The sequence below is a fragment of the Frankliniella occidentalis genome, unplaced genomic scaffold (genome assembly GCF_000697945.3).
Source record: "Frankliniella occidentalis isolate FOCC.00 unplaced genomic scaffold, Focc_3.1 Scaffold2, whole genome shotgun sequence".
Lineage (NCBI taxonomy): Eukaryota > Metazoa > Arthropoda > Insecta > Thysanoptera > Thripidae > Frankliniella > Frankliniella occidentalis.
The window spans coordinates 2,320,757-2,333,491 of NW_026267132.1; the positions used below are offsets into that span (position 1 = coordinate 2,320,757).

The window sequence follows — 12,735 nt, forward strand, 5'->3', positions numbered from 1 at the left end:
AGCGGAGCACGGCAGCAGCGAACGCACAGTACCCTCGATAACTGTCGCGGCGACAGTTATCGAGAGTCCACTGTACAATTTACTAGCCCTATGTATCGACTTGGAATCGAATATCTAGCGATAGTGGGAGGTTGTACATGTACGACTCGTATTGTAAATGGCAAATTACAAAATATATCGTACATGTACAAATATATTTTTCACAGTGCATCGGAACGATGAAAAACTGGTCGAATCGACATCGTTTCGATATGCATTTCTCACTGGGTGAGCCGAGTCAGTGTCAGGATACTCTTCTGGTTGCAACAGATGACATTATTTTTAATTTTTTTTAAATAGGCTTGCTTTTGTTTTTCTTCTCGAACTATAGACTGTGATAAAAATAAAAAATAAACAATCACATGTACAATAAATGACCAGTTTATTCAGTAGTATGGTATAGAGCACCTTTGACAAGATTTTTACGCATACTTCAATACGTTTTTTCTACAACATTCTTGGTACAAAATTCAATGAAAATCAAAGAATTACATTGAAAATCACAATTTAGGTAATGTAACAGTTTGAATCACTAGTTTTTTTTACAGATTTTCCACATCATAAACATCAGTCCCGATCAAATCTTTTTTGGTAAAAATGTGGAGCCAGTTCCTCCAACCAATCTGGGTGAACTACAGTTATCTCTCTCATGTAGGCACGATTTGTACTCATTATTTCATTAAATAGGATCCACTGAGGCTGTTCTAGGGTGTACAAAACTGAGCTAGGGTGAATGTATAGCTCTTGACCCCCTCGGACAGTTCGATACACACCTGAGTGATGTAAATAGGCAGCATTAGGGAAAAGCCCAGCCGTAATACATCTACACACAACTTCAGATCTACCGCTGCATGATTCTATTGGGATCTTGAACTTTGATAGAAGCTTAAGAATTTGTTTCCTTATTTGCTCCACTCTTCGAAGAGCTTTATAGTTTAAAAAATTCTCATGACACCATGACTTTGAGCGTTGTTTTTCTTGTTTCAAGAAGCCTGTGACTACATTCAGTAAAGTTAACATATCTCCTTCAGCTACTTCAAACTTCCTATGAGCAATACGTGCTCTGATAGCAGCTTGGCCCCCACCAGGTTTTGTAAAAATATTCTGAACCTGCAATGCAGCCATTATTGAAGCCATTTCCTCTGCACATCCAAACTCTCCAGATGAGATAAGTGTTTTAGAATGAAGAGGTGAAACTGGAAATTCTGCCATACGCACTCCAAGAGGGTCAGTTAATTGTCCACTGTCATCAATAGCATTTAAAGCATACAACAACTCCAGGCCAGACAGAAGGTTTTTTGCAGGGGGTGGAGATGGAAAATTAAACCTTAAAACATTGTTTATTCCTAGAGCTTTTAGCTGCAATATAGCCCCAGATAATTCAGTTCTCTGCATTTCTGGAGGGGTAGCAGCGCTAAGTTTTTCAAATTCTTCCTCTTTATACAGCCTATAACATTTTCCAGACCTGACACGGCCTGCTCGCCCAGCTCGCTGATCAGCTGAGGCTTGAGATGTTGGAACAAGCACCAGTGAGTCAACTTGGGTCTCTGGATTAAACCAACGTAATTTCATAAACCCACAGTCTATTACATACACAATTCCAGATATAGTGATAGATGTTTCAGCTATATTTGTTGCGACAACTACTTTCCTCAGACCTCTGGGTGTTGGACGAAAAACTTTAAGTTGATCACCATAAGGCAGAGAGCCATACATAGGCAACGGTAATAACTTCAATTCATTATTTTTGTTTTGTACAGCATGTTCTTTGAGAAGAGATATTGCACGATCCACTTCTTCATGGCCAGTCAGAAAAATTAAAATGTCTCCTTTTGGCTCATTATCATGTATCTTCATTGCTGTGTCTACAGATCCCTTAACATAGTCAGGTACAGGTTCTTGGCTATAAAACACTTCAACAGGATAGAGCCTGCCTTGAACACTAATAATCACAGCTGAGTCTTTCATGGAATCCTTATTGGAATTAAAATTAAAAAAGTCCCTAAGTTGCTCAGCATCTACAGTTGCAGATGCAACTATTAATTTCAATGAACGTCTCTTCTGGAGGATCTTTTTCAGTAGACCCATTATGGTATCAGTCAGGAGGGTTCGTTCATGAACTTCGTCAAGAACTATGCAACAGTAATTTCTTAACAAAGGATCAGCCATCATTTCACGGAGCAAAATACCCTCGGTCATGTACTTTATCTTCGTGTTCAGAGGGTCAAAGGCATCATCAAAACGTATTGAATATCCTACAACCGCACCAAGAGGAGTGCCCTTTTCATCGGCAACTCTGTTAGCAAGAGTGGTAGCAGCTACTCGTCTCGGCTCGGTAATCCCAACAATTTTGCCATCTGCACACCATCCTGCTTCATACAAATACTGAGGAATTTGTGTACTTTTACCACAACCTGTTTCCCCAACCAACACTACTGTTTGATGCTGTTCCAGTAAATATAAGATGTGATCACGATTTTTGTAGACGGGGAGCCTTTGCCGGTGCTGTTCTAGTGGAAGCGACAGGTTAGGATTGTAGATGAAAGCTGTCGTTTGGTCCGTATCCAAGTCGGTCTTGTCCTCTTGGTATAAATCATCGTCCTTAGGTTTCAAAAACACCGGTCTCATGCCAGCCATTTTTGGGTTATGGGGGCGATACGGAAGAAGGTTTAAATCGAATGCCTCACATCTGTCTTGGTTCGATAAGACCGTCACACGTCACTGTACAAGCGAACAGGATTGAATAGTCAAATCGACTAAAAGTTTTTGAGGTTATAAACAACACAAAAACCTGAAAACAGCAGACAACTTATCAGCAGGGAAGACGTTTAAATTTTGTAAAAAAATAAAATACTGACTCTGCAGACACGAACCAGAACATGAAAAACCAAATTTTAAACTTTAGCCAAATTAACAGTTTATTTTTACACTTGACATTGGCTCTAGATACGCTACTATTTTTTACATTTGTCTACTGAACGATCCGCTTTTGTTTTTGTGTGTGCATGTTGGCTGGCTCGTAACCGGTCGTGGGTCGAGAAGAGGTTATGGACGTGTACAAGTTGTGCTGTTTATTTTGATAAGAAATTTCCCCCAAGGAAAGCCCTTTGCCTGCATTTTAACTGTGAGTATTTTTATTCGACTATCCATGATTGTTTCTTTAAGTTTTTGGAAACCACTGAACAGAGTCTATGAGAACCCTTTCCGTGTAACCTGAGCTGAGGTGCCACTATGATTTCCACTGGAAGATTGTCAAATTGTATTACACATTCTATCTCGTTTTTTAATGAAAATATTGTACGAATAAATTGTTTATTACAATGTCAATTAAACTATAAGTCACCGTTAGGAATACATGCTCTCTAGATCCCGATATAATGCCGGTTTCGTCTTGGCTGTGTTGACATTGGCCAAGTTGTCACTTATCTGTGTACTTACTTCCATGACTTTTTATCTCCTAGATGCGTGGAAATCGTGCAAATCGTCGAGCCAGAGGGAGAGGACGAGGTCGAGGTGGCAGGGGACGAAGCAGAAACAAGAAGGCAACGAAGGTTCTAATCTTGAAGCATTTCAACAATTTGTTGGTCAGGGTGTGTATCTAAAATGCAATTTCATTCATTCTCCAGACTATTGAAAGTGATGAAGAAGATATGCCAGTGCCGTCAGGAGAGGAAATGGAAGAAGTTGATGAGCAGCCTGTGAAGAAACAAGTACCAGGACCTGGGCCTGGGCCTGGGCAAGGTCAAGAACAGCAACGCTGTAAGATATTTTACCTATCTATGATGGAACAAATGTCATAATATTCTGATTCACAAGTTTTCCTGTTAATTGTATTTTATTTGCTTTCAATAGCTACTGTGGACATGGAAGCTGATATATCTCTGTTAGAGCCACCTACTTTTACTACTCTTAATAGAGGACCACCAGAACCAATGCTTCGTCTTAACTGGGATCATCGAGTTAATCTTGTAGGAGAAAAAGTACTCAATCCAATGATTCACTGTTGTGATCAATGTAACAAACCTATTCTTATCTATGGACGGATGGTAAGTACTCCATCTTGTAAAAAAGAAAGAATTTTTTTTATCATATTTAGAAAAAAATTCTCAAAATATTACTAATTTTACCATTCATTTTTCAGATTCCTTGTAAACATGTATTTTGTCTGAAATGTGCTAAACATGAGGAGAAAATTTGCCCTCGTTGTAATGACAAGGTCCATCGTGTGGAACAAGTAGGACTTGGAACTGTTTTCATGTGTGTTCATGGTGGCTCAAGGTATGGAGTTGTGGGTTGCCGACGCACATACCTTTCTCAGAGGGACTTACATGCCCATATTAACCATCGGCACACAGTTCAATCTTCAGACCTAAATAATTCCCAGTTCAATTCTCATTTGAAAGAAACATCTGGTTTGGAAAAGCTTATGACTGGAAGGTCTCCAAGCTCACATCCTGTTCATCATTCTATTTCTCACTCTGTATCACATCAAAGCTCTCACCCCTCTTCACATGCTGTTTCTCACCCTTCTCATCCCCCTCCTCATCCTCCCCCCCATACTGTCACTCATTCCTCTCATTCCCTGTCCCATCCTCCATCTCACTCCTTGTCCCATTCTGTGCCTCACCCTAACCACTCTGTCTCGCACCCTCCACTTCACACAGTTCCTCACCCCTCATCACATTCCCACCCGCCTCCCCATTCGCTTTCACACCCTCCTCCTCATGCCATGTCCCACTCTCACCCTGTGTCCCATTCATCTCATTCAGTGCCGCATTCTGCAGCACCACCCCAGTCCAGAGGGAAGTCTGATTCCAGAGGCTCGGTAAGTTTATTCAACTTATAAAATTGTAAATTTTTCACTTTCCTGTTAAGCTGTTTAACTTTCGTCTCTTTCATTATATTTTCAGGATGTCAATCATCATCGAAACCGAGGTGGCCCTTCTCCCCCACCTCCACCACCTCCTCCGTATGCTCCCATGCAACATAGACCACCTATGATTGTTGCACCTCCTGGTTATCCACAGTCAGCTCCACCGCCTACGCAGAACAGTATGAGAACCAACCTTATTACAGTACCAATCCAGGATGTGGAGATGCCCCCAACTACTTATCATCATCACTACAGCCAGCCTCCACCCACACAGTATGCCCACTCTGGGTATGCTGTGCCCCCTCACCAGCCCCCACCTAGCTATTACCCTCCAGTGACTTACGCCACTGCTGTGCAACCACCTTATGTCCCTCAAGCAGTGGCTCAAGGTGTTCCCCCAGGTGCAGTGTCTCAGGGAGTAGCTCCTGGTGTGCCTCCACCTGGCGTGCCTCCTCCCAGTATGTCTGTTCGACCACCACAATACCATGATAATCAATATCGGACACCACCGCCAGTAGCTCATGGACAACAGTGGCAAATGAATTCAAGTAACCCCCCACCTACATATTATCGATAATATTTTCTGCTGAGTCATCTAAGAGATGCTGTTACATGAAGAGAGCTACTCGGTATAGTTTTGAACTGCTACCATGACAGAATTATGTGTACTTCAAAATTACCGGGTAGACTAATGAGTTTAATAATTTTGTGAGCAAACTTTATTTGTACTTGATGAAATATGTCCCGACTGGGGCATTTGATTTATTAGTCCAATCTGTACAAGTACTGTACTCATGTAAGAATGTTAATTTTTCTTGACTGATACCCAGAAAGATAAGTTTTACTTTTCTCACTTTTGTACAATGTTTATTTGATGTATGTTTATGGCTTATTATTTTCTGGGGTCTGTATTAAATAGTGTCTGACTTAGCGGCTGTGCAGGCCACAGCCTGTTAAAATAGAAATTTTTGTTTCTTTTGATCCTTGTGTGTTATGATCAACTACTTAGTTCTCTTTCCTGTGTCTAAACCAGAGCTCTATATGGGTGTATGTGCCGATGTAGGGCTCTGGTTTTAAATGTGGTTGTTGGAAGACCCCTTGAGGAAAGGGATTTAATGCTCAAGTCATATTTATTGTTTACCATTCTATTATCAAAATGACCCACCCCAGGTAACAAGCAAATATAATTTTTATACCATATTTGCCCTGAATAGGTGTATAAGGTGCTTACTGATGTAAAATATAAGAATATTATTGAAATGTTGTGCACATTGTAATTTTTTAACTCCAGTACCAAATTAATATGTCAGTCCTGATGATGTATTTGACTATTAAACTGTTGGTTGTTGTCTTTAACCTCGACTATTGTCTTCTCATAGAGTCCTAAATTTGATAAGTTTCAAAACAAAATTTTATTGTTTCCGAAGCCACGTTTTGAGAACATAAGCTTCCTCAGAGAGATGAGTAAGGAGTAAGCCCCTTGGTTAAAGTTTGCATTAGTTGTTAATGCTAATTTTATGCCTCAAATATTACCAGGATGAAACCACCAGTAATTAGACCTAGGATGAGAAATAGATTGGTAAAGTGGAAGAATGGTGTGCTGCCAATTCAAATCACACATCCAAATTAAGGAAGCACCGACTATTAAGCTCCAACTTACTGCAGGTGCTTTTATAAATCCTCTGAACAGAATATGTACAACCTCACTCAAAATTCAACACAGATAATTAAAATTTAGTTGACATGGCAACAGGTATTAAAAAGATGAACTTTACAACAAAAAAAAAACACATTTTTAAGTTATTTTACATGTGTCTGAAATATAATATAAAAAACATCAAACGTCACTCTTTTTATCTCTATGCTTTAAACTCTTCCTTATAAGTATTTATTAACTCAATTAACAAATAAGGAGTGAGTTACTTTTAGCTGTGTGATACTGATGCTGTAAACCACATAATAGGGAAATGACAAAAACGGGATTTCTCTTTTGATTTGTTTCTATCTCCTTAGATTCAAGCATATAGCCCTATTATTTTTACTGGAGGTCATAGTTTAATTGTAAGACCCAAATACATTGAAATCTCCATTGAGTTAACCATTATTTGTTTCTCAAATGTAGGTGCATTAATATGTTCTCTTAAACAACAACAACAGGTAACACTGAAAGTAAGGAGGGTAATGACAAAAAATAAAGAAACTAAAATATTATACAGAACTAGTTTAGACATACAATTATAAACATTTATCACAAAGACTTCCTAAGAAGGAATGACTCAGTATGATGTCACTTTGCTCAGTCGGTCCAGTCTTACAGAGAACAAGTGACAGTACATATCTTAAAAAATGAGAAAAACTTTGCATTTGAAAAACTCTCATTTGTATAGACTCAACTGTCAATTAATTCCAAAGGTAAAGAAAAATATTTCTCTTTCAAGCTATACTAAAATTGTCACGTTGATGGACTGCCACTGACATCAACAATAGCTGACTGGACAGGAAGTGCTGAAGGAGAAGTAAATGGTGGAGTAATATTGTGGCTTTCTGAAGATGAAGGCATTGGAATTGAAACAACTGAGCTCGGAGGAGAGACAGTAGGGACAGGTGAAGTGGCAATTTTTGAACGGTCCTTTTGAGATGGACGGGGAATTCCAGCAAGACCTGGAACTGATGAGTCTGTCTTCCCAAGACGTTCATTTAGGGCCTTAATGGCTATTAATCTAGAATAAAATAAGAATTAGATTAATAATAATAGAAAAAGGACATCAAGCAAAATGTAAATAAGTTGAAAGGGTGAGTTTACCTTCGTCTTTCCATGTCATGTGGATCGATACCAGGCAAAGCCACGGTAACCCCTGTAGGAGCTGCAGCCATGTCAAATTTCCGAACTGTTCGGCGACACAGTCGTATTCGTACTAGGAAACTATGCACAGTATTACTGAACACAGAAATTGGTGGTTGTAGAACTGTTGGAAAGAAGCTGGAAGGAATGGGGATAACTTATTACAGATCATGATTATTTAAGTAATAAATTAAGCTGATGTATGATGTCAAAGTACCTTGCAAATGTAAAATTATCTGCCATATCACCTTTGGAACCATTGCTATGCCACTGATAAAATCTCAGATATGTCCAACTTACTAGGACACCAGACGCAAACATGGTTGGATATGTTCCTTCAAGTAGTCCAATCAGCCACAAAACAAGTGATGCCAAGAAGACGTTCAAAGGGACATTACGATTGGTCATCTTTCCCAGGGGAGTCTTCACAAGAATATGATCGGGCATAATTTGCTTGACTGCAACTGCAACTCCAGCGATGTATCCAGCCATTCCATGAATGTGGATATCAAAGAGCAGAACAGTGTCCGATGTACACATGTACAGAATCAGGTAGAAGAAGGCGCTGACAAGTGCCACACCCAGGTTGACAATTCCAAAGAATGTCACCATTTCGGTGGAGCTCCATAATGGTTCAATAAGTTTTCCACACAAACCGACAGTTACAATGTCAACTAAAACTTCCCACCAATGCAACTCTAAAAAGCAAAAGGTGAATGCGGTCCATATCCAGAAGGCAGGTGGAAATATGTAACCAGGCCTCACACTCAAAACGTTTACAGCTTCTTGAGAAAATGATAAAAAATATCCAAACAAAACAACTATGCTCATAACCTTAACTGGTGCACTAATGTTACCTAAAAGTGCACAAAACTGTTGTTGAAAGTAAGGTAAATTTTTGCTTAAGGTTCTCATTGTCGCCATTTTGAGTATGGGTTGTCGACTTCTCCATTAAATTCTACACCAGAATGATGTCACAAATCGCCCACCAAATAAATAGCTTCAAATTCTCAACGTCTTCATCGCTGTGCAAACACATCTAAATTTCTCTAGGATAACAGCTTTATGCACAGATTGTCATGGCGGTCAACAACATGGGGAGTGCCACACGAATGCTACAAGATTACTTGTAAACTTGACTCCACGCGCTTGTCAGTTGAACTCCAAATTAAGACCAAGACAGTTTCTGCTAGTGAGAATGTTATGATCAAGTGTTTTACTGTGGTTGACTTAATTCTGAATTGTCATCCGTTGGATTGGAAGGCCTGAAAAACTGGGGAACACTATGCGCACAAAACCAACGATTATTTACAACAAAAGGACGTCGTTGTGTACCACCATAAAAAACTGAACTGTTTGGAACTTTAGAAATCCAATTCGTTTCCTTGTTGCACTTGAAGTGTTGGAACAATTCAGCATTTTATTTGTAGCTAATTCAATAAAATTGATGCAGTATTAAGAGTATGTCTTACCAAAAAGTAGCCTTTAAAATTTGTTGTACTGTTTCCTACCCCGACAATTGACTAACAATAACCGTCGTCTGCTGAAGTGAATGCTGTGTAGCTTTAGAGTTGTTTAATAATATATTTTATTCTTCGTGAACATGATTCGTTCCTGTAGACATTTTAATGATTTGACGATCTGATACGTTTTTGAAGTATGACATATAGGCCAACCACGATCTTGCCCATAGAAGTCAACTCCTCACAACGTTATTCCAGGAATTCTGCAGCGCCTTTTTAGAAGACCCATCAGCCTAGCCTGGTTTGAATGAAGTAAGGTTAGTATTAGCCTCGTCCTCGAAAAGATGAATAGGAAATACCATCTATCTTAATTTTCTTGCTCTAGACCTCGAGGACTGTCATCTGGGCCTTGTTTCTATGAGTTAAACTAATCTAGGCATATCCAGTGGTTGTCAAAGGCCTTAGACTGGTTGGTTGTGATTCATTGCTATGTCTGGGAAAGCAGATATCTTTTCCTGTTTTATCTCTTTCAACCTGTCACAAATGGTTTTAATGGAAATTTCTCTATAGAATGTACACTGGTAATCAATATTCAGGATGTAGTTAATCAGTTGTACTAAAAGTCATATTGTTATAAGCTTACAATTTCACCTACCCTCATTTAAAATGTTAAACTTTATTATTAATAATAGCATTAATTTTCATTTCTATCACACATTCCAGCTGACGCAACTTCATCTTCAGTTCTCCACGGTGGTGTATGCTGAGAACAAGAACTTGCGGTATTTTGGCCACTAGCTTTAAGCGAGCACTTTATTGAGGTCCAACTTACCTAAGGTGAGTCAGCATATTTACTCAATTCACTCATGAAATTGTTGTCGTTTTCTTTCAAAAAGAGAAAAAAAGCAGTCTGAATTGTGGTTTTAATCTTTACGTGTAATCTGTTTGATGAGGTCCCTTAGCTCTGAGCACTGCGTTTTAATGTGTTTACCAAATGTTGCATATGCCAAAAACCCTTCTTGTTTTCACTATTTTTGGTACCGTGAGCGCGATAGCCGAGTGAGCCACAGAGAGTTCTGAACTAAACGCCCCGACCCCGGCGCGCGACGACGGGTCGGGGGAGGTGGGGTCGGGGGAGGTGAGCTTGGGTCGGACGGACTGTCGACAGCAGACGGTCAGCAGCGGCACGACGGGACGCGCGCGTCAACACAGTGGGCCACATTTGGACAGAGGTGTCTATCCCGTCAGTGTCAGTAGTGTCAGAGCACCGTGTACTTACCATGGCTGAAGGCCTGAAGGGAGCGTGGCTCAGCCGTCTGGGATGGAAGGCCCTCAGCCCCGGCGCCTGGGACAGCGCCGACTTTTCGTTAAGTACTCAATGGGACCCCGTGGAGGACGGACACGCCGTTGTTTGTGTAGTGCAGGTGTCGCGCTGCCGCCCCGCGTCGTTGGCACGGTCGTTGACACGGCCCGACCATAGTGACAGTCTGGTGTTGCTTCTGCTGCCGCATGAGTCGCGTGAGCTCGTATCCCTCGGCTCGATTTTTACCGCGGCCAGGATCTTTGCGCCTCCTTTTGGACGAGAGTGTACAGAGGGGAGGTGGCAGAGCAGAGCTGCTGAGCTGCTGTCATGCCGCCCGGCGACGACTCTGCCAGGCGCGGCATCACACCGGGACCCACAGTCCAAGACCAAGGTGAGGGGGGGGGGGGGCGCGAGTACGCTACCCCTTGCCTTCCTCCCCAAGAACCCTCTTTTAGCCGAATTAGCAAGTACTCTTGGCACGTCGACCCTAGCCCTTGCCCCCCCCCCTCCTCTCTTATGGGAGCCCTGGACATGAGATGGGAGCGCTATAGCTGGGATGTTGACGACCTCCTCCCGCCCCCTCCCCCTCCCGTCGCCCTCTTCTACTCCCCTGCCGCCGCCTCCACCCCCTTGGCTCCGTCCAGGTGGATGTGGGTCAAGGGAAGGCAAGGCTGGCCAGCGCCCCCTTTTTGCCTTTTGTCCAAGAGAAAGAAGGAACATGCTAATATTTGCCCTTCTTTCACTTTCAGAAGATCGCTGTTCCCTTACAGTTTTCAGTACTACTTATTTGTTGGTTACCTCAAGTTTGTAGGCGGCACCCTCTAATGTTTGTTTTTTTTTTTGTTTTTTTTTTTTGTTTTTTTTTGTTTTTTGGTTCCTGCATAATGCCATTACTACCCCCCCCCCCCTCCATGTGTTGCAAGTAGACTACGGTCCATTAGGAGGCGAGTGAGACAACGCAAAGGACGTTTATTGTCGCGCTGCGCAAACAGCCTATGCCGCTCCGCTCTGGCGCCGCTCGCGGCAGGCGCGGATTAAGGGGGGGGGCGGGGGGGCGATCGCCCCCCCCATCGCCTCTAGAGAGCCGCCTGAAAGGTAGGCAATTCGCGCCACAAAACCCCTGTATGTAGGCAACCGACAGTGCATCGCCCCCCCTGTCAGCCGGACCTTAATCCGCCACTGGCTCGCGGCCGTCCGTCTTGTTCCTCGAGCGGGTGTGTGACGGACGCTTAGAGAGAGTCCTTGGGGGTCTAACCGATGCGGCCCATAGGGGAAGGCCGCGGCTTATTCGTAGTCGGCCTAACGATACAATAATGCCACTGCAGGTGCGTCTAGCGATACGGCGTGTCGACCCGCGTCTAGTTCGTCTAGCTACTAGCGTTACGTGACGACTGACGGCCATGTAGCCGACGGGTGGCAGCAGGCCCGGACTGGGGGGTATTTGGCCCCCACGGCAGCTCTGACCAGTGCCCCCCCCCCCCCTCAGGGTATTTGGGGGGGAGGGGAATTTTTACAAATACCAAAGAAATTTTTTTTCTGCCCTGAAAAGCCTGCCTGTTCACCGATTTAAGTTGACGTTAATTTTGCGTGTCCATTTTCCATTTTCCCTTAGCTTTCCCTGATTTCTAGGCCCTTTCTTACAGAATTTCCCTGAGGTTTAAGCACTGTTTCTGTTGAAGTACAGTAACAAACCAACCCCCCACCCTCCCCCCTACATTTTAGCGTGCTTGCCGGAACCCGTAAGTAGCCTTACCGCAGAAGAAGATCGCGAGCGAAGCGAGCGCGAAAAATTTTGGGTCAAAACACCCTGTTTGGAGGTCAAAAAGTGTGTTTGGCCTGAACAGCGAATAAAATGTGCTTCGCGTGGCTACACATAGCCACGCTTCGCGTTGCCTCGGGCCACACCTCTCGTGGCCTCCGGCCACGCTTCGCGTGGACCCCGGCCCCCGTTGGCCCCGTGGCCCACACGGATTTTTGCCGTTCCCCGCCCGGGCCAGTCCGGGCCTGGGTGGCAGATGTATGTGTATCGCCGCTGTGGGGGGAGGGGGGGTGCTTTCTTTTGAGGCATCGACGAGCCGTCGGCTCGTGTCTGCACGGCTCGTCAATGACGGGTGTCTTTTACTAGTCTATTAGCAGCGGGCCCTACTGCCGATGCGATGCTGGCGGGCGGAGTGTGCTGGCCACGTGGGGGACGGTGTGTGTGTGAAGGGGGAGG

The 12,735-nt window shown here is 43.0% G+C and overlaps 4 protein-coding genes across 7 annotated transcripts in view; 2 read left to right on the forward strand and 2 right to left on the reverse strand.

The window, feature by feature from the left end:
* Positions 1–404: 404 nt before the first annotated feature.
* LOC113212857 (probable ATP-dependent RNA helicase DHX35) lies at positions 405–2,825 on the reverse strand. Its single transcript, XM_026431690.2, has one exon. The coding sequence runs from the start codon at positions 2,674–2,676 to the stop codon at positions 607–609; it is 2,070 nt and encodes a 689-aa protein (XP_026287475.1). The 5' UTR covers positions 2,677–2,825; the 3' UTR covers positions 405–606.
* Positions 2,826–3,027: 202 nt separating this feature from the next.
* LOC113212858 (E3 ubiquitin-protein ligase Hakai) lies at positions 3,028–6,268 on the forward strand. Of its 2 annotated transcripts, none has more exons than XM_026431691.2 (6): positions 3,028–3,163; positions 3,501–3,590; positions 3,666–3,798; positions 3,892–4,085; positions 4,181–4,864; positions 4,950–6,268. In XM_026431691.2, exons 2-6 carry the CDS (start codon positions 3,501–3,503, stop codon positions 5,487–5,489), a joined length of 1,641 nt encoding a protein of 546 aa, XP_026287476.1. In that variant the 5' UTR covers positions 3,028–3,163; the 3' UTR covers positions 5,490–6,268. The 2 variants fall into 2 exon arrangements, with proteins under 2 accessions (XP_026287476.1, XP_026287477.1); XM_026431692.2 differs by having other exon boundaries at positions 3,501–3,581.
* A 270-nt stretch (positions 6,269–6,538) lies between these two features.
* On the reverse strand, positions 6,539–9,034 carry LOC113212859 (transmembrane protein 115). The gene is made up of 3 exons (XM_026431693.2): positions 7,972–9,034; positions 7,716–7,892; positions 6,539–7,632 (listed from the first exon to the last, which is right to left on the reverse strand). Exons 1-3 carry the CDS (start codon positions 8,676–8,678, stop codon positions 7,365–7,367), a joined length of 1,152 nt encoding a protein of 383 aa, XP_026287478.1. The 5' UTR covers positions 8,679–9,034; the 3' UTR covers positions 6,539–7,364.
* Positions 9,035–9,290: 256 nt separating this feature from the next.
* Positions 9,291–12,735, forward strand: part of LOC113212866 (kinase D-interacting substrate of 220 kDa B) — a 62,439-nt gene continuing 58,994 nt past the window's right edge. Inside the window, exons 1-2 of one of the 3 annotated variants that reach the window (XM_026431710.2) lie at positions 9,291–9,534; positions 9,941–10,054. Coding sequence is in view for 1 of the 3 variants with exons in the window: in XM_052263697.1 (XP_052119657.1) it covers positions 10,539–10,583 (45 nt within the window). In the remaining 2 variants the exon portion in view is untranslated. Of the gene's footprint in view, positions 9,535–9,940; positions 10,055–10,438; positions 10,584–12,735 lie in introns of those variants that run through there. The other 2 variants (XM_026431711.2, XM_052263697.1) reach the window with 2 other exon arrangements.